This window comes from Alligator mississippiensis, chromosome 3 (assembly GCF_030867095.1).
Source record: "Alligator mississippiensis isolate rAllMis1 chromosome 3, rAllMis1, whole genome shotgun sequence".
Classification (NCBI taxonomy): Eukaryota; Metazoa; Chordata; order Crocodylia; family Alligatoridae; genus Alligator; species Alligator mississippiensis.
The window spans coordinates 191,664,301-191,686,573 of NC_081826.1; the positions used below are offsets into that span (position 1 = coordinate 191,664,301).

At 42.4% G+C, this 22,273-nt stretch overlaps 1 protein-coding gene across 3 annotated transcripts in view; it reads right to left on the bottom strand.

Annotated features, from left to right (window-relative positions):
* Positions 1-72: 72 nt before the first annotated feature.
* SMARCA2 (SWI/SNF related, matrix associated, actin dependent regulator of chromatin, subfamily a, member 2) overlaps positions 73-22,273 on the bottom strand; it is a 191,539-nt gene continuing 169,338 nt past the window's right edge. For all 3 annotated transcript variants that reach the window (XM_006260254.4, XM_059724765.1, XM_019478048.2), the window contains exons 30-34: positions 17,267-17,372; positions 14,565-14,666; positions 5,108-5,240; positions 1,873-2,015; positions 73-1,036 (exon numbers count right to left, since the gene is read on the bottom strand). In XM_006260254.4, the coding sequence (XP_006260316.1) occupies positions 1,001-1,036; positions 1,873-2,015; positions 5,108-5,240; positions 14,565-14,666; positions 17,267-17,372 (520 nt within the window). In that variant the 3' untranslated portion in view covers positions 73-1,000. The remainder of the gene's footprint in view (positions 1,037-1,872; positions 2,016-5,107; positions 5,241-14,564; positions 14,667-17,266; positions 17,373-22,273) is intronic.

The window sequence follows — 22,273 nt, forward strand, 5'->3', positions numbered from 1 at the left end:
CAAGACCACTCACACAGCCATAATAAAGTCTTTTTTTATTCTCTTGAAACTCATAACACAAGACAGTATTAATTGAGCTAAATTATTTCTTTATTAGGAAAGCACCAACACACCACATTCTTCAAAATTACTGGAATTTTATTTGCCTCAGGCTTATGACTTGCAACCAAAGACATTGTGCAAAGAAAGCAAAGATTAAGTACACTTTAGGGAAAAGGTGATAATCCACATTGGTAACATAGAAGATCAGTCTGATGAAAGAAGCCATCCATTACACTATATAGATTGCAATATTCAATAGCATTTTTCAACCCAACTTTTTTAAATCAAGAGGAAAAAAATTAAGCGAAGTTTACAGTAGACATAAATTTGATACAATTTGAAAAGCATTTTTTTCTGAAGATCATCAAGCATAAAGTGGAAAAATGCGTATGGGACAGGTGGGGTGGAGGCTAACTACTGTACACTTATAAGCTATTAAACAAATTGCATATATGTACCACAGTGTAAAAAACAATACAGAACAAATAAAAACTTTGAAAATTGCCTGATGAAAAATAAAATAACCAGCGGCTTTTAATGGCTTCTCCTGGTTATCAATGCTACAAAAGACATTTTTTGTCTTTCTGATGCCATTCAAAAACATCTCATCAAACGATAAAACCAGGCACAATCAAACCATTAACCAAGCTAAACCCAACCCATAGAAATATACTGTCAACCCACATTTTTCCATCAAAAGCTTTTTTTTTTTCTTTTTTTTTCTTTTTTTTTAAATCTTTGAGGCCCATTTGGTCACAATATGTTACAAATTAATTTTTTTTCCTTTTTTACACCATGATATCATATGTTTGTCTGGCACTATCCTAAAGCTAGTTTATAGAGGATGAGAATACAGAAACAACCCAATGTCTATCAACAAAATGAATTTACTGGGTGTAAAATGAGAGAAGGAAGGGGGGAAGGGGTTCAGTTCTGCCAAGAAAATAAACCCTATGGATCACTCATCATCACTTCCACTTGCTTCCGACTGGTCCTAGAGGTAAGAGACACAAAAAAAGGTCAGCTATTCTTTGAATTTTTGTTTAAAAAGTTAAATTGAGAAATCAAAGTTGCTTTAGGAAAAGTACTACACTATTTATACTTCTGCTTCATGACATTTTATGCTTATTATTGTGAGCCTCTTTAGAGAAGGAAGAGAAAAGCATAGTGGCGGGAAACACTATTCTCTACCTGCCCAAATATTTTGTTAAAAACGATGGAAAAATTGCCTCAGTCTTTTTTCACACATAAAATACTGACAGTACATTCAGACTACTTAATATTTGGGATGGGATGAAACAGGATGGGAGGGTATGAAGATGAAAGTGGGCAAATCTCATATCTCATTGTTGAATATTAAAAGGCCAAAGGAAAACACGAACACTGGGGGGAAAAAAAGCCCAACGCTGCCTGTGACAGGCATTTTCATTCTTCTAGTATTAACGGCTATGTCCAAAGCTTGATTAAAGGAAAGTTTGGAATGGAAAAAGCCTTTTAAAAAACGTATTCCTGACTTGTATCTATTAGAGTCAATCCAGGAACCCCGCTTCTTTGCAAGATTCACAACAAAGTTCTTCCTTCTATTTGGGGATTTGTATAACAGTAAGTTATTTTTATATATATATTTTAAGTCTTTTTAGACTTTTGCCAGATCCTTCTTAAAAACAAAGTTTGATGCATTAAACCCCTCCTCAAGAAGATCAACATAGAGTTTTTAAGTTTTGCTTTGTGTCTCCATGCAGAAAGAAGTGAAAGTTGTGATTATGAGTAGAATGGGGAAGAGAAGAAATAGCTGCAACCATTTCCACTGCTTCAGTGAGTAAAACTTACATTTTCATCTTGATCCTCATCACTATCATCATCACTCACGACAGGCTTTGCTTTTACCCGGCTTTGCCGCTTCTTGCCTTTCCCTTTGTCTCGGATTTTTTCATCCTTCTTATTCAGCTTGATTTTGACTTTCACAGATTTTGCTGCAAAAAAGTGCAAAAGTTGAGATGAAATTACCAGCTGTGATTATTTGATTATTTTCTTCTATCCCTTTCTCAACTGGGGTGGAGGGAGAGATGGGGGAGGAGAAATTGGTTGTCAGCCACCATATCTCAACTTCTTAACATAGTCTCTGTATTCAGGCACAATCTCCTTTTGTAACAATCTGAAAAGATCCCCCCTCTCCTCCTTATGGTGATTTTGGAACAATTACATGGAGATACTTGCTTCTACTCATATTATCCAAGACAGTTTAATAAAAATTACTGATTGAGCTATCAAGAAAATCTTTGAGTTGATTAGCTTAATCCTTACTGTGCAAATTAGAATGAGTGGTTGCCTGCGGGCAGTATTTGGTGCTGGGATTTCACTCTGAGAACCTGTATACAACAGAATGCATCATAAAAACACTTTTTCTATGGTCTGTGGATAGAAAAGGTCTATCTTTAATAGCAACCGGCAACAAAAAGGTTGTAAATTATATAAACAACACGAAGCTTAACACCAGACTTCAGGGATTTGGGTTTCTCAGTAGAGCAGGGGTCAACAACGAGTTTCTGGATCTGCCCCATGCTGTTGTGCCTTTGGTGGCATTCATGGGTGGGGGGCTCTCCCTGTGCCACACTCCAGTCAGCCATCTGGGCCTCCACTGGAGGGGGAGCTCTGCCCCTGCCTTGCCAAATCAGGCAGCACCAGTTCCTATGGATAGGAAAAGTGGTGGGAGAAGCCATGTCCTAGTGGCTGCCTACCTCCAAACAAAGCTGGGTCATTCTGCACCCCCTGCAGCAAAAAGTTGCAGAACAGCACTAGAGTCTGATTCCAAAATATAGTTTCCAAAGTAACACCTGAAGTTGTATGGCATCTTATATCTTGGGAAAAAACAGTCTGCTTCTCATACCTGGAGAGTGGCTTAGGGCAAGATACTTTGGGTAGTGTATGCCAGTCATGCTCTCTGACTGAGAGCTTACACTCTGTCCTTGGCAGACATAGGATACTACTGGGCAGAAGTGTTCAGGTTTCAAAAAGGAGGACTGTGGACAGAGGAAAAGAATACTTTCTTTTCTGTAATATCATGCCCTCAAGTCTGCAGGACTTCAGGCCTGGTTTAATGGTGACCGTGTGCAACTGCTGGGGAGTTTATGTTGGAAGAAGTCTCTAGAGGGCCTGGGAAATTGGGATACCGTACCTAGAGAAGGATTGCAAGGGTAACGTTGGCTTTATTTCTGGACATCAGAGGACAGTAGTAGCTGAACATTATGGCTGGTTCTGTGGGGAGGCAGGGATCTGGCAGTTTAAAATTAAAACTGTAAGACATTTTCTACCAGTGCCAATAATTAAGCACCAGGAGAATCATCCCAAGGAGGTGGAGTATCTCTTCTTTAAAGACATACTCTAGCTCAACTAAGTCACTAAGTCAAATTCACCTGGAATACTGTATCCAGTTTTGGTTTCCACACTTCAAAATGCGTGTGGAAAATGTAGAAAGAATCCAGTTCAGAACAACAAAAAAGATTAGGGGCCTGAGAGACAAGGCTTATAAGGAAAGGCTGAAAAAATTAGAGTTGTTTAGTTTGAAGATGAGAAGACTGAGGGGGGAAATAGTCTTCAGTTACCCAAAGGGCTATTACAGACTACCTAGAAAAATTTGAGGAATCTCTGGCTGCCTATATATGTGCTCGTTCATGTTCTAATTAATCGAGTTTGCTCTGTGTTCTAATTAGGATGCTCCAGCATCGCCTCACTATTAGGTGTATGAAGTCCCCACACCTTTTGAAATGGCTCTGGGGGCACTTTATTTAAGCCACATTGAATGAGGTGTCCCATGACCATTTCTAAATGCTCAGGGACTTACTACGTGGGATGGTGAGGCATTTTAATTAGAGCGACTTTCCAGGAACTGCCTTAATTAAAATGCCCCCCTGGCACATGTATAGGCAGCCTCCATCTTCGGAAGTTTTCAAGAGCAGGTTAGATAGACACTTGGCTGTTAGGGATAATCCTGCCTTGAGCAGAGGGCTGGATTAGATAACCATGTGACCTATAATCCTAAACAATACAGGGTTTGATGCCTGATCCACTGACTGGTTCCAAAATTATACCTTTTATTAGACCAACTGGAAAATGGCAAGAAAATTGTCCTTTTCTGCCAGCTTGCGGGATCAAAGTCCCTTCGTCAGGCTCTGGGAAAAGTGTAGATGGTACAAGATGGTAAAAAGTCTCCATAGGTAAGAAATAAACTTCATTTTTGCACAAAGGGAGCTGAAGATGAAAGTCTGTCCCTCTGCGTCCGTGAGAGTGTCTTTGTGAGCTGTGTTGAGTAGCTCTTTGATGTGTTCAGGTAGAATTCCTTCCTTGCAGAAAAGGACAATTTTCTTTCCATTTTCCAGTTGGTCTAATAAAAGGTATAATTTTGGAACCAAGAGTTCTAGTTTTTTGTATGTCTTTTTGTCTCAGACCAACACGGCTACCAAGTACACCCCTGATTCACTGATTGACATTCTCTGTTACACAAGTGATCATGTTGGATAATCATGACCCTTTCTTTCTTTATCATTTACAATTATCTTCTGTAAAAGAACTGGTTACTGCTAAAATTGAATGGTAAAGTGAGCAGAGTTGTTACTAGAGGATAAGTCTTGTCACTTGGAAGTCATCTGAAGATACTTCCTTTGAAAGATTCAATTCTGTTCTGGGTCTTCCAAAAGAAGGTCTGGCAAACCACAACACCAGGAGCTTATGTTTACAATCAGTAAGGAAAAGAGGAGTGCCAAAGAAATATGATAAGGTGGCTAGTTGGAGACATGCAAGTTCACTGCATCAGCAATTCCCATTAAGGTAGATACCAAAAAAGGAAACGTTATGGGTTCAGGTTTGGAAATACTTGAAGTCTTTGGCACAGTTCAAGGAGACACAGCCAGAACAGAGCAGCTAAGAGTAAGTCAGGATTTAGACCACAAATATAGCAAATTTGATAACAAACTGCTTCTATTAAATCATCAGAAGACCGGAATGGAAATACTAAGTGGACAAACTGATTATCCAAGGAAACCTACTTGCCTCTTACGTTCTGACTTACATTCTGACTCTGATTCATCCTCATCCTCATCTTCTTCATCATCATTGCTTTCATCTTCGCTCTCATCCTCTTTGGCAATCTTCTGTCGTGCACTCTTGAACACAGATTGGAGAACAATGGAATCCTCATAGATCTGGATCATAAAAGCAAATCTATGTCAGAACTGCAAATCAAGCTCCATCAAAAATTCACAGCATGGAACACTATTTTCTATGGAGCCCCACAGAGTATATGGCCTTTTTTCATTACAAGTAACAACCCTTGTTGCATGAATTTTACAAGAAATGCCAACATTATTTTTTCATGCTCTAAATGAAGAAACCTACTGACAATGTGCCACAAGTGTAACTCTTATTATGTTATTACTTTTAAAAATGAAATAACAGGGAAAAATCCCTCCTAGAATGCAATGGTTTTTCTTAATATATAATTTTCATTACCAACGTAATTGTAGTATATTTCCATTAGATCATAACTATCTTGGGAAAGCATTCAGAATGAGTCTTCAATAGCAAGTTCCCTAATTAAAATCTGGATTATAGTCTCACAATATATTTAATAGTGACAAATGTACTACTCCAGTGCTAATTATCTTTAATTGTTAAGAAGTCCAAGCTGGCTAATAAAAAAATATCTATGCCAAGCAGCTTACTCCTTCGTAGTAGATATAAAAAGAATAAAAAAAAGTCCGTGCTCATTCATAAAAGCTTTCCCTATTAACATTTCTCAGACTGCTAAGTATCTTTTGCAGAAGAGCATCTATGAAAGAAAGGATTGCGTCTTGCAAGTAATATAATATTTTTAGATTACAGCAACAGAAATATCAATCTAAAAGACTTGCAGAAGAATTGAAAATTTACCATGGTCTTCACAAATCAGCTTGTGTACACTGCTCTACAGAACTTGAAAGTGATGTTCTAGAAAAGTTTTTTTTTTTTTTTTTTAAACAGACACTTGAATTCTTCAGTTTGCTCAAAGGCACTACAGACGCACAAATAAATTAATTTTTGTTAACTTTAGTTAGAATTAACACAAGATTATATAGTTGAAGAAATGTATTATGGAAAATACTATTAATGAATCTGAGAGCCGTGGCCCTCAAGAGGGAGAGAGAGCACATGCGCATAGAACCTTTACTGTTCACGAATGGCATCATAATACAAAGGATCACCAAAGCTACTTGAATGTTTAATGGATTCTGAAGTTACCCAGTGGGAACAAAAGAATCTATTACACACACGAAAAAGAGAAAATTTGCTTTGTTTAGAAAAACACCTACTCCCTTTAAGCAAAATTCTGAATCCACAGAACTCAATAGAAAAACTTCTAGGAAGAGTTCCTAGATCATGGGATGGCAACCTACAGCCTGTGGGACCTAATCTGGCTTTCTAGGCCTTCGGATCTAGAGTGTAGTGTTGTGCCTTTGGCAGCATTCAGCCCCATTTCCATGAGCTGTGCTGCAGTCAGACACCTGAGGTTGTAGTGGAGAGGGAGCTCTGCCTGTGTTGTGCCGCAGGTGGGCAGCACAGGATCCAGCAGATGATGCCTTTTGCCATGCTGCACTACAAGCAGGAAGAAGTGGGGGCAGTGGCTGGGTTCTAATGCCCACACTCCTCCAAACTGAGCTGGATCATTCCAGCCCTCCTGATGAAAAACATCGCCAATGCCTATTCTAGATAAGGGCAGATGACATCTAGCCTGACGTTCTGTATAACACAACCACAGTCCTTCCCTGAATTAATTACTGTTTGGACTCATGTATCTTTCTTGTAGAAAAAAGTCCAATTTTATTTTAAAGATTTCTAGTGAGGGAAAATCCATGGCAAGTTTTGGTAAGTTGTTCAAATGGTTAATTGCCCTTGGTGTTGAAAACTACTTCTAGCTTCAATTTATGGTCACTAGATCTGGTTGGACCTTGTCTGCTAGACAGAAGATGTCCTTTTCTATGCCATAAGGATAGCATTGCACCTTTTGGCCACAGCATCACAAAATCTTCTATTTAACTGATTATTCATCATGATCCCCCAAGTTCTTTACAGAGTAACTTCTCCCAAGCACTAAATCTTTCAATTTTTGTAGGCATGGCCCACATTCACTGTTTCTAGCTATGTGACTTAAAATGCTTGCTTGTGTACACCTCATTTACCTAGTGATCCAGGATGCTTTGTAACAGTGGACCTATATATTTCATTATTTACCACTCGCCCAGAGCTTTGTGTGACCTGAAACTGTCTTTCTTTTGTGTTTTCTTCCAGGTTACAGACAAAATTTAAAAGAATGTTTGGTCAAGAACAGGTCTCTAGGTGATCCCACTGGAAACATAACTGCTCAATGATCATTCTCAGTTTACAAGTATATCTGAAGACTTATGTCTTTGCCAATTTTAAAGTATTTAATTTGTATTGCTCTAGTTTCATAATTGCAATGTTGCATGGTTCCAAGTCAAATACCTTACAGAATTCACTCACATCAAAACCATTACATTACCAAGTACTAATCTCAAAGAAAGTTAAAACTGTTTTGACAAGTTTTAGCTTTCATAAACCCACACTGATTGACATCAATTTTATTATCCTCTTTCAATTCTTAACTAAAACCATCCTTTGTCAGCTATTTCTTTATTTTGCTTAGGACTGCTGTCTGAATGACAGGCCTATAATTACACAGGTGGTCCTCTTTACTTCTTTAAAATATTGACACAACATTAGCCCCTCTGGAACTTTTCAGCATGCCAAGATTTTATCGAGGATCAAATTAGTGTTTCAGACAGCTCCTTGGCCAGCTTCTAAATTTCTCAGGTGCAAGTTACTGCATCTTCTGATTTAAAATATTAAAACTAATTTTATTAAAGTTTACTGCTATTAAAAATCATCTTTAGTTATTGGAGGAATGGGAAACATCTTATTCAGATAGGGCATTAATACATCAACTTTTTTCCCCCAAATGTAAAACAGAAAAAAAATGATTGAATACTTTTGGATTGTCTACATTATTACTGACAATTCTACTGTCTTCACCCTAGTAGAAATAGTTTAGAAGCCCTTTTAGTCTTACTGTCTATCACTCTATTAGCCATTTATTTCTGCATCTTTTTTCTTCCCTTATCAATTTTCTACTATTACTATCTTCAGATTTAAAATTTTGCTAACAAAGAGAAAACAAAAAAGACAAGTTGATATCTATATGTATAAATATCATAGACATCAAAGTGAAGTAGGATTCAAAGGGAGCTCCAGATGTCATCTAGTCTATCCCCCTGCCTGAGGCAGGATCATCCCTATTGAATCCATCCTATACATAATCTGAAGTCTTCATAAGACTACCACCACCCCTGACACAACACAAGACATAAAATCCTAACTTGCCACAGGTAAAGCATGGGAACCATAGCAGCCAACATCCTTCTTCTTTAAAAGGTTGTTAATATATGTTTGAGATATTCCAGGTAGAGGGCCACGGCCGCCCCCCCCCAGAGGAAGGCAACCCCCCACAGTCTATACCAATCTGACCATGGGGTAAAATTCCTTTCTGACCACAAATATGGCAACTGGTCTGGCCTTGATTGGAGGGGCAAGACTCCCTAGCCAGGAACCTCCTGTTGTGCTGCCAGAAGGAGTACAGGCACACCCCAGTCAAAATACCCAGTGCCTCTGAGGGAGGCTTAAAAACACCCAGACACATGTAGCAAAAAGGGGGTGGGGCCAACCAGCAAAGCTCAGAAGCATGGGGAATACCCAGTAGAAGACGGGTATATAGCATTCTTGACCAGTGCCTGTCCAGCCTTTTCTTGAATGACTCCCGTGATGGAGAATCCAGAACTTCCCTAGGCAGTCTATTCCATTGCCTCACTATTCTAACAATGAAGAAGTGTTTTCCGATAGCCAACCTAAGCCTACTTTGTTCCAACTTTAAGCCATTGGTTCACATCCTGGTTTCTGGAGCAAGACAGAAAAGGTATTTTCCTTCTTCTTTATTGCAGCCCTTCAAATCTTTGAAGACTGTTATCATGTCCCTTCTGTTCCACAAGCAAAACATGCTTAGCTTCTTCAGCATCTCCATGTATGACTTGATTTCCAAGCCCTTTATCACCCTTGTTGCCCCACCTCTGGACTCTAACTTCTCCACATCTTTTTAAAAACGTAGAACCTAGAACTGCACAAAATACTCTAGATGAGGCCTAGCCAGTGCTGAGTACAGAAGCACAATCACCTCCTGCATCTTGCACCTAATGTTTGTATTGATACATCCAAAAAAACTGCATTTGCCTTTCACGTCACTGCATTAAATTGCAGACTCATCTTGAGTCTGTGATCTACTAAGACTCCTAGATCCTTCTCCATAGTGCTGCCATCCAAACAGGTATCATCCATTTTACATGTTGAACAGCACCAGGCCCAGGACATACCCCTGTGGGACTCCACTTGAAACCTCCTACCATTCTGACATGGATCCACTAATAACTACCCTTTTCTTGTGGCTACTGAGGCAGTTGCCTATCCTTCTTATAGTACTTTTGTCCAGCCCATGTTTTTTCAATGTGTTTATGAGAAGGTCATGTAGGACTTGTGAAAAGCCTTGCTAAAATCCAGATATTTTATATCTACAGCATTCCCTTCATCTACCCAAGCAATTATTTTGTCAAAGAAGGAGATCGTGTTTATTTGACATAAATCCATGCTGGCTGCTTCTGATCAGTCTTTTCTCCTCCAGATGTTTGAAAATGGCCTTCCTTAGACTATGCTCCAATAGCTTCCTGGATATTGAGGTGAGGCTAACTGGTCTGTGGTTCTCCGGGTCCTCCTTTTTGCCTTTTTTTGAAGAGGGGCACTTTCCAGTCCTCTGGTATCTGGATGCTTCCAATGACTTTATGAAGACCATTGCCAAGGGCTCCAAAATCAGCATACTTATAGAACCTCTTCTTGTTGTCCTTAACCTCTTTCACCAGATGCAGCTTATTCTTTATCTTTGCCTTCATGATATTGTCCCTGCAATTTCTTGCTATTTCCTGGTATGCTTCCTTAGTGACCTGTCCATTCTTCCACTGCCTGTATGCTTTCCTTTTGCATTTGAGGCATCCTAGAACAGGGGTAGGCAATTGTTTCATCTGGAAAGCCACTTAACTCATTTTGGTGAGCTGTCAAGGGTCACACACAACATTTTTCAGAAGATATCATTTTAACAAATTATAGTTAAAAATAAATCATATACTAAAAATCAAATATCTACTATAACATATTTTAATTTTATTTAAAAACATAATGTTTGTCCTGATTTGTTTTTTGAGTAGTGTACAGAGGTAATTGTAGTAATTGTATAATAGCTCAAAATAAAGTTTTAGTCCTATATATTTTGTGTGGGGGGATGCATGTGGGACGTGTGTGGGAGGGGTGGCAGGGTGTGGAGGGGGGCTGTGGGGAGTATGTGTGGGGGGCTGCCTACACATGAGGTGCCAGGAACTGGTGAAGGACATGGGAAGGAAGGGAGCGGGGGTAGAGGTTACATGCAGCGATGGTCACTTGGGTAGTGCAGTGCAGGTGCAGTCTGTGCCTCCCCCATCTGGCTCATGGCTGCCCCCACAGTGCTCTGCATGGGGCTGAGCCTCACCCACTCCCATCTGGGGCAGCCTGCGCTGCACTCCTGTCCATGCCAGCCAGATGGTCCCAGCTCCAGCCAATGTGCACAGCTTCCTGGCAGGGCTGCTCCACATGAGGCTGCAGCTGCCTGGGTACTGCTTAGCTCCCCCTACACACCTACAGTGGCTCCTCCTCCTCCTGCCCCTGCTGCACTGTTCCAGGCACAGGGAAAGCTGCAGCCAGGCAGCTCCTGCCCCAGTGCACAGGGCTCCAGCTCCAGGCTGTTTTACACCCACTCGGCTGTTCACAGGTGGCTGCTTATCATGCCAGGTGAGCGGAGCAGGTGGAAGGCAGCTGGGAGCTGGAGCCCTGAGCACTAGGGCAGAAGCTGCCTGGCTACAGCTTCCCCCCTATCCAGAGTGGTGCAGGAGGGGGAGCTGCTGGAGGCAAGCCATGGGCCCTCCCAGTGACCAGTCAGCGACCGGGGGAGGGGGGAGGGGTTCCCTCCTAGTGGATCCCACTGACTGGGATGGGGGGGTGGGGAGGCGGGTGTTCCCTACAGCTGATTGTGAGACAGCCAATCACTGGCCACTTCTGGGAGCGAAACAGTGCTCCACTTCCCAGCTGGCACTTGCAGGGAGGACACCGACACTCCTGACTGCCCCCTCTGCCCATCACCTAAGCGGCAAGCGTGGCCGGTCGGGGGGTACACAGGCGCTCTCAGGGGGTGCACGTGCACACCCTATGTGTCACCACTGAGGCAAGCAGTACCCAGAGAGCTGAAGCCACACTGGGAGCTGCCCCACTGGGAAGCTGTGCACATTGGCCAGGACCAGGACCATCTAGCAGGCATGGACAGGAGTAGGCAGGTCTTGGTCTCATGCAGAGCACCTGAGGGACTGCAGCAGGCCACATTCAATCAGTTGGCAGGCTGGATCTGTCTGCCTGCAGGCTGCATTTTGCCCACCACCATGCTAGAAGCTCCTTGTGCAGCCACACTGGTCTCTTGCTATTTTTCTTGTGCTTTCATCATGTCGGGAGAGTTTCTTGTTGGGCTTCCAGTACTGTTCCCTTAAGAAGCTCCCAGATTTTCTGGGCACCTTTATCCCTCAGTCTATCTTACCATGGCACTATGCCTATTAACTCCTTGAATCAGATGAATTCCACCTCCACTTCCTGATTTGGTGGCATATAATATATCCCTACCATTACACTGGTTCTGCATCTTTCACCTTTCATCTTCACCCAAATGCATTCTGCCTTACTATCTTCTTCCTCCTGAACCAGGGAACAAATGGATGGATCCCATCTCTTGATAGCAGCCCTCCTCCCAGGAACTTCCACCCATTGTCAAAGAATCCAAAGTCTTCATCTTGACACCACCATCTCAGTCATGCATTCAGCTCCAGGATATGATGGTTCCTTGAATTCCATGGGAAAAAAAAATCGATGAGAACACTGCTTGTGCTCAAAGCTCCTTAAATCCTACTCCAAGCACCTCATAGTCACCTCTGATCTGCCCAGTATCATTCCTGGCAGTATCTCTGGTGCCTACATGGACAAGCAGGAAGGGTCCGAAAGACGGATCAACTTTGGCAGTCTCTCTGTGATGTCCTGAATTCAAGTTCCAGACAAGCAGCATACCTACTGGGCCCCCAAACCTGGACAACTAATTGGTGCCTCTGTCCTCCCCAGAAGGGAATCACTAACCGCCACCACCCCTTCTTGGTGCAGTGGTCCTAGAGCCACTGTCCCTAGGGCCTTACATGTCTTGCTTTCTAGATTTCTGTGTTCTATGCATCATGCCTGCAGATGTCCTCTCCTCTGCCTTTTCGTCAGCAGTTCCACCACAGAGTGCTTGAAACTGGCTAGCTCCTTTCACTTCCCCTGTAAGCAAGGTTGATTTTTAACCAGAACAGCATTTTTCTCGTTGTGAATTGTGGCTTTTTCGAGCATTTGTTAAAGTATTTTATAAATATTCACCAATTATCATTCACACTTCTTCTTTAAATTATTTTTGCAAACTGATCTGGCTTATAAATATTTTCGTCTTTATGAGATTAAAACCTTTGAAGCACAAGGTTCATGCATGTGGACCCAGGGCTCCCTCATGCACGATGGGGATGGGACCCTGTGCCAATAAAATGGCAAACCAGCCACAAAAATATTCCACATTTTATGTTACTGGTTTGCCATTTTATTGAACCATACATTGGCTGAACATGTGGCACATTACAATTTATAGCACAATTACCACATTAAGTGTCAAAAGTGTAATGTCTACCAGGGCCCGGCTTGAAGTCTCTCATTTTTTCCTTATGAATTAAGGAGTGGGTCATCTTGTTCTCTTGTGCGATTTGATAGACTTTAGCGGTCACCAACTACCACCCCATATTGTGCCTTCTCTGTTAGGACACGGAGAAGACTACCTTACTCTGCTTAGGACACAGACCCATAATCATTCAAGATCATTTGCTTTCATACGGTCAATGACTCTAAAACAGGCAATACCATTTTCAACAAAGGGTGCCACTCTCCACCATTCCCTTGCCTTTTTCCTATTCAGACCTTCCCCAAATCACTGACTATAACCTATTTAACACTCCAGCCATGCAAAGTTTTCCACCAGGCTTCAGTAATAGCAACTAGGTTGAATTTACTCTCACAATACCAATCCTTTGTCTTTATTATGCAGGTTCATAGCATTGGTGTATAGGGAACTAGAGAATTTCTTCACATCATATTCTTTGGTGCTTTAATTAATTTTGTTCACAGCATTTTGATTTTGTTCTAAATGAACGCTCATTTGGTTCCCCTTCTCACATCTTTTAATGTTAATGTGCACTTGACTAGGATAGGCAGCCTGTTCACTAGAAGATTTGCCCCTTACTCCTTTGTAACTAAATCTTACACAGAATCCACAACAGATATTTCAGTCTTATCTGTCCTCCAGTCTATCTGTATTGTCACCACTCATATCTGCATTTAGTTCTGCATCCTCAATTCATTTGACTGAACAGATTTATGCATAAGCCAAGCCCTATATCAAGCACCTGCCTAAAATGATAGAATTATGTTCTACATAGTTGATTTTTTTTTACAGTCTACAAGGTTGAAACTCAGTGGAGATTCAGCATCATAGTCTTTAAAAATAGACTTCCATATTCCAGCAAGAAGGTAAAGGAATAGCTACACAATACAATATCCATTGCAATATCCAGAGAACACACAACCTGTACCTAGCTTCAATGGCAGAGAGGGGTCAGGGAGGCAAGGTTCTTTGAGTAGATGCAAGTAGATGTGATTTGTCCTTAGACCAACATGGCTACAACCAAAAACCCAGAGAGGGGTCATAAATTGTAAAAACTTCTTCACATGAAGATTCTTCCATTGAGCACTCCTCCTTCCACTGGCAACAACCTATGATAGCTATCTGCTATATCATTACTTTGCCTCTTCAGCTGCACTTTTCTGATTCCAAACTGATCCCAAACTCCTCACAATGACAGCCATTTAGCATAATTAGTCCCGTGGCTGCTCTGAGCTATTCCAGAGCCAGAACAGAACCTGGTCCCAAGATCAAGGGAACCCCAATTGGATCCATTACCTATTTTCATGCTAGCCCAGATACTGGGAATACTGGAAAAAGCCGAGAAAATGGGACTTTGTGTTACTATAACCCAGAAGAATAACCTGTTTCAACAAAAATTTTAAGCATAGTTTCTATCATTGACAACACCAAAAAGTTAACTGGCAAAGCATTGAAGACTCAAATAAATAAATAAATAATGATTATTGTGAATAGAAACTTGGATAGAAACTTATAATGACAGAAAACTTGACAGAAACGTATAAAATATACAGAAATGTGGTTTCAGTCAGACCTGTGATCCTTCCAAATTGAATGTCTGAGCATTGTGACACAGCAACATGACATCCTTCTCCAAGTCGCCAAGGCTCCGGTATTTATGGTTACGGATTCTCTCCTATTGTGTTATTTATGAAAGTGGGGAGAGGAGGAAAGGGGAGGTGGACAGAGGAGAGATGAAAGAGAGAAACAAAAGATAGAGTCAGTTATCACTGTGCTGTAACACAGTAATATTCGAAACCTCTATTAAGAATGTCATCAACTTAATAGGAAGACAAAGACATCTCTTTGTTTTATAGATAAACCCATTACAAGGCACAGTTCTAAGGTACCTGACAGAAACACATAATGGCCAAATGCAGAGTAAAAGTTATACAATTGCTGCCTGAAGTGGAAAGGACAAAGGTAAAAGAAACTGCATTTCTGTGTATAAAAGAGTTCAACTCAAGATATCTGCAGCTCAAATGCAGAATGGGAACGAGGTGGGAACTTGTGGGAGTGTCGCAGGGCACTAAGGTACCTGCTCCTTTAAGAGCAGAAACTGCCTAGGAAGAGGGCCCTAAGAGCCAGACAGAAACCTCACAGGTGCAGGTTGTTATGGTAACAGGCTAACAAGGGAATTAGCCTGCACCTGCATCCGGTCAGCTGACCAGAAGAAGGCAGGGCCCTGGGTACGTATAAACCCCGGAGCTGAGACCAGCAGAGGTTAGTTCTCTGACAGCAGCCAGGGGAAGGAGTTTCCAGGGATGAATTACCCAGAGATGCTGTGGCTGCCTGATAGGGCTAACGGGGCTCCAGGAGCTCACCAGGTACCCTGGCCTACAAGGCACTTAGTGCTGGGGGAGATGTTTGACTCCTAAAGGGACAGAGCACACCCTGAACTGCTTGTGTTATGTTATAGCCCAGGGACTCATGTTTTGGTTGCTGTTTATAGACTGGTGGATCGGGCTGAGACTACTGGGGAAGGAGGAGGTCTCATTGGAGGGGACCGCTACAGCGTGGGGACCCCAGCACCAGGGGGTGCGGTGACAAAGGGGGTGAGCAGACCCCAGTGCCCGGGGACACTGTGACAAGGGCTGCGAAGAGCCCAGTGCCAGTGTGGGCACAGAGACAGGGCTGCAGAGAGCCCGGTGATGACAGGAGGCCGAGCTATAGCAAGGCCTCAGAGAGGCAATGTTTAATTACCACACCCCAAGCCTCACAGATGGTAAAGGGGTGGTTTTGGAGCCATGCATCTAGCCCATAAGGCTGAGGGTGCCCCGTGAGGCAACCATTTTAAGCAGGACCTAAAAGGGGTCCAAGAACCCACAGGGTTCAGTAGGGCCCATCAGGACTGTGCCCAAACACAAACTCGAGGGCAGCCTCCCTATTTATTGTAATTACTAACAAGATATGGCAGGTGAGGAAAAGGGTGCCTGTTGGAAAAGACTGGCATGGTCACGGAGCCCTACGGGTGTCATGGCCATCCCTGGGGACCCCATCCCGTGACAGAGTGCTAGAGGAATGATTAGTAGCTGGAGTCAGCATGGTTCCTTGTGGCTACCAAGGTTCAATGGCTTGTAGACACCACTTCCTAGTATCCAGTAGTAGCTGGATGACATCTGGCTGTTCTAAAACTTGATTCTGTTTTAGGAGGATGATTCTATTCTGAGTTGTCCACATTTCTGCAAGCATAATTTCTGAATGAGAGGCTTATTCACAGGTTTGAGACTTGGGACTTTATGTACAAGACAATATATGATCTTTGGAAGAATGCTCTATGTCTGTCCTGTGAGTTGGCTTTCAGTAAGTTATTAACAGTGAAATAGTACATTACATACTAAATAAAATCCATGTAAGTAGTATTTCTAAGCAACCTAACATCCACAAATCTGTAACATCCAAATAATGGATATATTTTTCTATTAGTTACAAAGATGACAGATAAAATGCCATTCCAAATTAAGATGCTGATAGCTAGAAAATGGTATATAGAGGTTTGCTTCTGGGAACTGGCTTGTAGGTACAGTAGATATTGCATTAGAACAATAGTCCAGGGGAATGGCAGGGGTTGAATGGTTTCTAAAAAGCCGGTTTGTGACAGTTTTCTTCAGAGTCCACTATGTCTGAAGCCAGCAGACACACAGGCTGTGAAATTGAAGACATGTTCCATAACATGAGATAAGATGGCATTAGGTCACAGTGCCAAACTGCAGAGCCCTTGGGATTTTCAGCTTTGGTGAACAGACCAAATTAGCATGACTGGTAAACAACCAAGTTAAGGTATGTGCATGTGATGGGTTTGTTGGAACAAAGAAATATGCTGACAGGACAGAACTTGGCCAGTATTATGACCACAGGGAAACCAATCAACGATGCCCAGAGATGAAGAGTCATCAGAGGGAGAAAAACTACAAAAGGAGGGATTTCAGAGTAGGAAAGGGTCCCTGAGAGGGGAACCTGAGGTCACCATGGACAGAAAGCACACCACCATCCTGTCTCACCCCCCCAACTCCCCTCCAGGGGAAAGTGGGCCTTGGCCTTCGACCTCCAGGCTGCTGACAACTGACATTCAAGAAAGAACCTCAGGGTGAAGCTTGCATACTGGGCATACTTTCCTTCCATGACAAAATCAAAACTTGCCTATCATTGAGTAGAGAAGTCATGGTTAGTCTGAGGGTTTGGGTCTGCCCAGAACAAGGTATCTGGGTCATAAATCCAGTGACAACAGATGCCTACCTTTATTTTTTTGAAGTCCACTGGCTTCCTAATTAATTCATAATACTCTGGCAATTCTTTCCTAGATGGAAGCTGAATGAAGACTTCACTTAGCTGCCGTCCTGAACTGTTGAGGAAAAACAAAGACATAATACAAAGAATTACTATACCTTTGTCAAGAAACAGAATATATACAATCAGATCGTAAATCATAAAAAAAATCTTACTTTCAAGGGATTAAGAGGTGCATTCTTTGCTTTGAATTTATTTCACTTGATATAAACAATTAGCTTAAAATTTATTGACGACTCTTCGTGCGTTTGTCCTGTTACATCATTATCAGACATCAAGATCTAAAGATCTAGGACCAGGATTATTCCCCACCTATATTTTCTAATACTTTGTCCAATGTGCTGTTTTATCCTCTTCTTCATTTGATTATTCTTAACTCAGTTGTCTTGCACAGCCTTAAATTTCTCTCCCACCTAGTACTGTCTATAGTCCCTCTTCTTAGCTATTCATACAAAGCCCCACTGTGCCAAGTGCTAATCTAGATCACGTTCACTGAATGTTACAGAAAATATCAATATTAACTTTCATTAATAAATGAGAAAAAAAGTTAGATTTCTGGGAAGGTAATTGCTAGAATTGCTCTCCTTTTCTGTTCTGAAAAAAATCAGTACTTCAATTTGAGTTTGTTCAGTCATCTGCAAATAATTGTTAGGCATTCAGTAATGTGTCATCTAATTCCCTTAATATTCTAAAATGCACGTTGCCTCAACTTGTTGATTTATAGGCGTCCAATTTTCCCTGTTTTCCTGATTTTTCTCTGATGTGATCTGATCAGTAACTATTTTAGCACCATTATTACTGCCGTTTTGCATAGTTATCTTGTCCTCCTCTTTATGGCTTCCCACTCAGTGGTTGATTCAAGCGGTTAGGGGTGGAAGCATCTATTGATGACTATGTGGGCCAGGTCACACACACTTATGGAAACAGAGAAGGCAATCTTCATTCTAAGCCTCTAGTCCTGTAATATGTTAGTAGCTCCTGTGGCCAGCTCTATTAGTGACAGGTATATGACTAATAAGAGAGGCCATCAAGGAGCTAACTAATACTTTATGTACAAAGGGCAACAGGCAAAGAAAAGAGCAAGGCAAAACCTTTCTCTATCTTTAGTGTGCTGGGCCCATGTTATCCTGGACTATAATGAGCTCACATTCACTGTGGCTTTAACTTTCTTGGTCAGCATTAACTCACTTGTGGGCGGTTTTTGTTCCAAGTTTCCATAAAATTTAACTGACATTGCAGCTCTAAGACTATAATTGTACCACTCCTTTTTAGGACCCACTGCTGCTGCTGGAAGTCTCCCAACCACCAGCAGACCCCTGCACTTAGACCTCTCCCTGATTCGGGACCCACCACTGCCACCATCTCTGGACTGCTTGCCACATCCGGACTATCCCAGACCCATCACGACCACCAGACTTTTCATCATTGCCGACCTGCTGCTACTGACACAGAAGCCACAGTGTTTGTCCCCATGCCCTGGGCTGGATTAGCTCTTGAGGAGCCCCACAGTCCATATCTGGCCATGTTAGAATATTGGCAAAAAACATCCACTGTTCCAGTACTTAGAAACAAGGGCTTGACATTTTATACAAGTGTGGCCCTTGTGTCAGAGATGTGCCTTTTGTCACCCTTGTGAAAACCCATCCAATTTAGCTGAATTATAAGCATCTGAAAAATCACAGTTCACAACTGTTCAGTAAACCTCAATCAAGGAACCAAAGTCTCTGAAGATAAAGCTCTCACTGATCATGCTCATAACAGCTCTTAATGTTGACCATACTACAAATCTCCACAGAGCAACTAAGTGTGCTCAAGCCAAGGACCACTGCAGTTTAGAAGAACATTTTCTATGTTGATAGCTTCAGGCTGGATGCAAGATTAAGAGCAGAGAGCCTGTTTTGTATGTGTTCTCGATGGCCATCCTGCATGTAGGCAGCATGGAGAAGGAAGCTGTCTTTTTCAAATACAGAGAATATAAAAGCTGGACTGGGGAAGAGGGAAAGGTGTAGGCTGAGAAAAGGAGTCTGGGGACAGGATGAAAAAATTTTTGATTAGGATTCTGAGAGGAAAGTTAGCATAAAGATAATAAGATCCAGGGGACTAGGCAAGTTGAGACTGGTTGGAACTGGGAGACACCTGGCTCTGGGAAACACTGAAATTGGAAAAGGAGCTGATGGAAGAGGACAGACAAAGACTTCTGGCAAGAAGACTGGGACAAGGCACTAGTGGGAGAAATGATATGGGGACAAGAGATAGGTATGACAAGGAAGACTGGGACAGAGCCAGAGAGGGAGATACTGAAACTGGAGTACTGAAATGGGAGTGTTATAAAGGTTTCAACACTACTGATAACCAGGGACTTGGGTTTTCCATTTCCCATGGAAAAACAGAGAAAGCCATGTATTTCCCATTTTTATCAGAGAAAACGCGGATTTTCCCTTTTAGAAGAGAAACCCATGGATTTCCCCCTTTTGCAAAGAGCTCTGTAGGCTGGCAGAGTTTCAGCTTACAAGAGCTGTTTGCAAAAGGGGCAGGAAAACCCTCAACCCTGCCGGGAGGGGAAGGGAGAGGAGGAAGGGTGCAGCCCGAACTGGCACTTACTGGAAGCTGCTTCAGGCTTACTCTTCTTGCTGTGCTGGAGGTAAGTGGGGCTTGAGGGTTGCAGGGCAGGGTGGGGAAGCTGGCTAGGGGCTGAGGGAGCAGGGAGGTTTGCAGCCAGCCAGGCACTCTGGCGGGGGGGAGGGGGGGGAGGGGGTGTTTGCAGCCTCCCCCGCTTCCTCAGCCCCCAGCCAGCTTGGACACACTCTGGCAGGGAGAGGGGGCTTTGGCCAGCCACTGTGGCTGGGTGTGGGGAGACTGCAAACCCCCTCTCTCCCGGCCGGAGTGCTGTAAACCCTGGGTCACAAATGCTACGCTCCCCGTCCTGCTGCCCTCCCCTGGCCCACCAGAGTGCAGGGTGTACAACTGGCGCAGCAAGGCACAGTGGGCCACGCATGAAAGCTGCCTGCCGCTGCAAACTCTGTGCTGCCCTGGCCACACTTCTTCTGTGTGCACAGGGGCAGCGCACACCTGCCCTGCCACCCCCCATAGATCTGGGGGGCACGGGTCCCCCTGCCCCCTGGGACTGCATGCTGCCACAGGGAGCTGGCCCTGCCTGAGTCCGCAGCAAGCAGCAGCAGGAGGGGAGTCGGCTTGTGCTCCTGCTGTAGCAGCTGCTGCCTTCTGTTGGGGGCAGGGGGCTGCGGACTTGGGGTCCTTGGCCCCATATCCCTGGCAGCTGGGGGCCTCCTCCAGCAGGGCTGGGGGGCAGGGGCTGTGGGGGGCATTTAATTTTAACCATGGATTTGGGGATTTTTCTCAGAGAATTTGCAATTTTTTATCATAGAACTTGTGATTTTTTTTTTAAATAACAGACAACCAGAATCCCTGTATAATAACTCATGGGGGTGCCAAGAAAATGCCACTCCTGTTTTTTCGATTTTGTCCATCTAAAAAGGGAGGAAATTATGCACAAAAACTATATTAATAGAAAATTATTATACTGGTGATCACTAGTTTCTTTTCTCCTCATTTTCTGGGTGCCTGTGTTGGGATCCTGGTGTTTTCTGTATAGACGTGCTGAGGTCATACTCAGGTCAACAGCAGCTTCACTTTGAACATAAAAACTTTTTAGATAATGGTAACTGCTCTGAAAAATCAAATCCCAGGTACTACAAATTGGGCACTTTTGACCTTGAACTCTGTTTCTTATATGGAAAATTACAATAATACCATATCTTAATGTCACTATGGTGTTGTGTAAATCAATTAACTAAATATCTATGAAGCGCTAGGATACTATGTAGTAATGAGCACCACAGAGAAACCCATGAAGAAATGAATAACTCTGTCTTCAGAGTATAATAAGAATAGTGTGTGGTAAAAAGACGTGGCAAACACACTTAACAAACAAGATAGAAAATACATTGGATAGCTGCTCATTAAATGATTGCTGTCCCAGCTGTGCACTGAAGAAGGCAGGAGTTCTGTGGAAAAAAAACAGTACATCTTCACATAATTAAGACTGCATCACAGTGAATTCACACAAGGAGCTCAATTAAAATCACACAGGCATTTCCTACCTTGAGAGTGCTTGGCGTTGCAACCTTAATAACATTCTTTCAGTAAGTGTGTGTGTACCAAATTAGAAGGAACTTTCTGACTATGAAAATAGGCTACCTATCAAAATAGGTTGGACAGACACTTGGCTGGGATGGGTTAGTCAGGGATGATCCTGCCTTGAGCAGGGGCTGGACTAGATGACCTCATAAGGTCCCTACTTTACTATCATCCTGTTACATACTTGCTTCAAAATCTGAACCCCTTACTTAAAAAATAATACAAATGTGAGCTGCTGATACTGAATTTCACTATTTCAAAGCCTCGCCTTACAATTACATCCTATAAAGTATGTGAAATATAGCTTTTAAAGTTCTGAGAAAAACAGACAGCTATTGCTGCTAGTAAAGCATACCCGCTGATCTGTCATTTGAAAGGTAAGGCAAACTAGATGCACAGCTCTAACTACACTACTTGCAGCTGACATTTTGGATTTGCAACTCAGAAGAAGCTCATTCCCACTGCTGTGCTTGAAACTTTAGAAGCTTCCTTTTCAATAGAAAAATCTATTTAAGATGAATAGTCTTGAGTTGAAAGAGAAATATCAAACTGTTTTCATTCTGGCTTGTTCCCAACTGTACTTCAGATTCTGACAGCAATTAAAAACAATTTGTATGTATATCCTTTAAATATATAAAAAATAACTATTAAATAAGCTTTGAATTCTGATCACATTATACCACTTTAGCACCTCTCTCTTGGTACTGTATGTCAGAATATTCCCATGATGTTTGTAGAGCTTTGTTTCCTGCCGACATAAATGTATAAAAATAACACACACACACACACACACACACA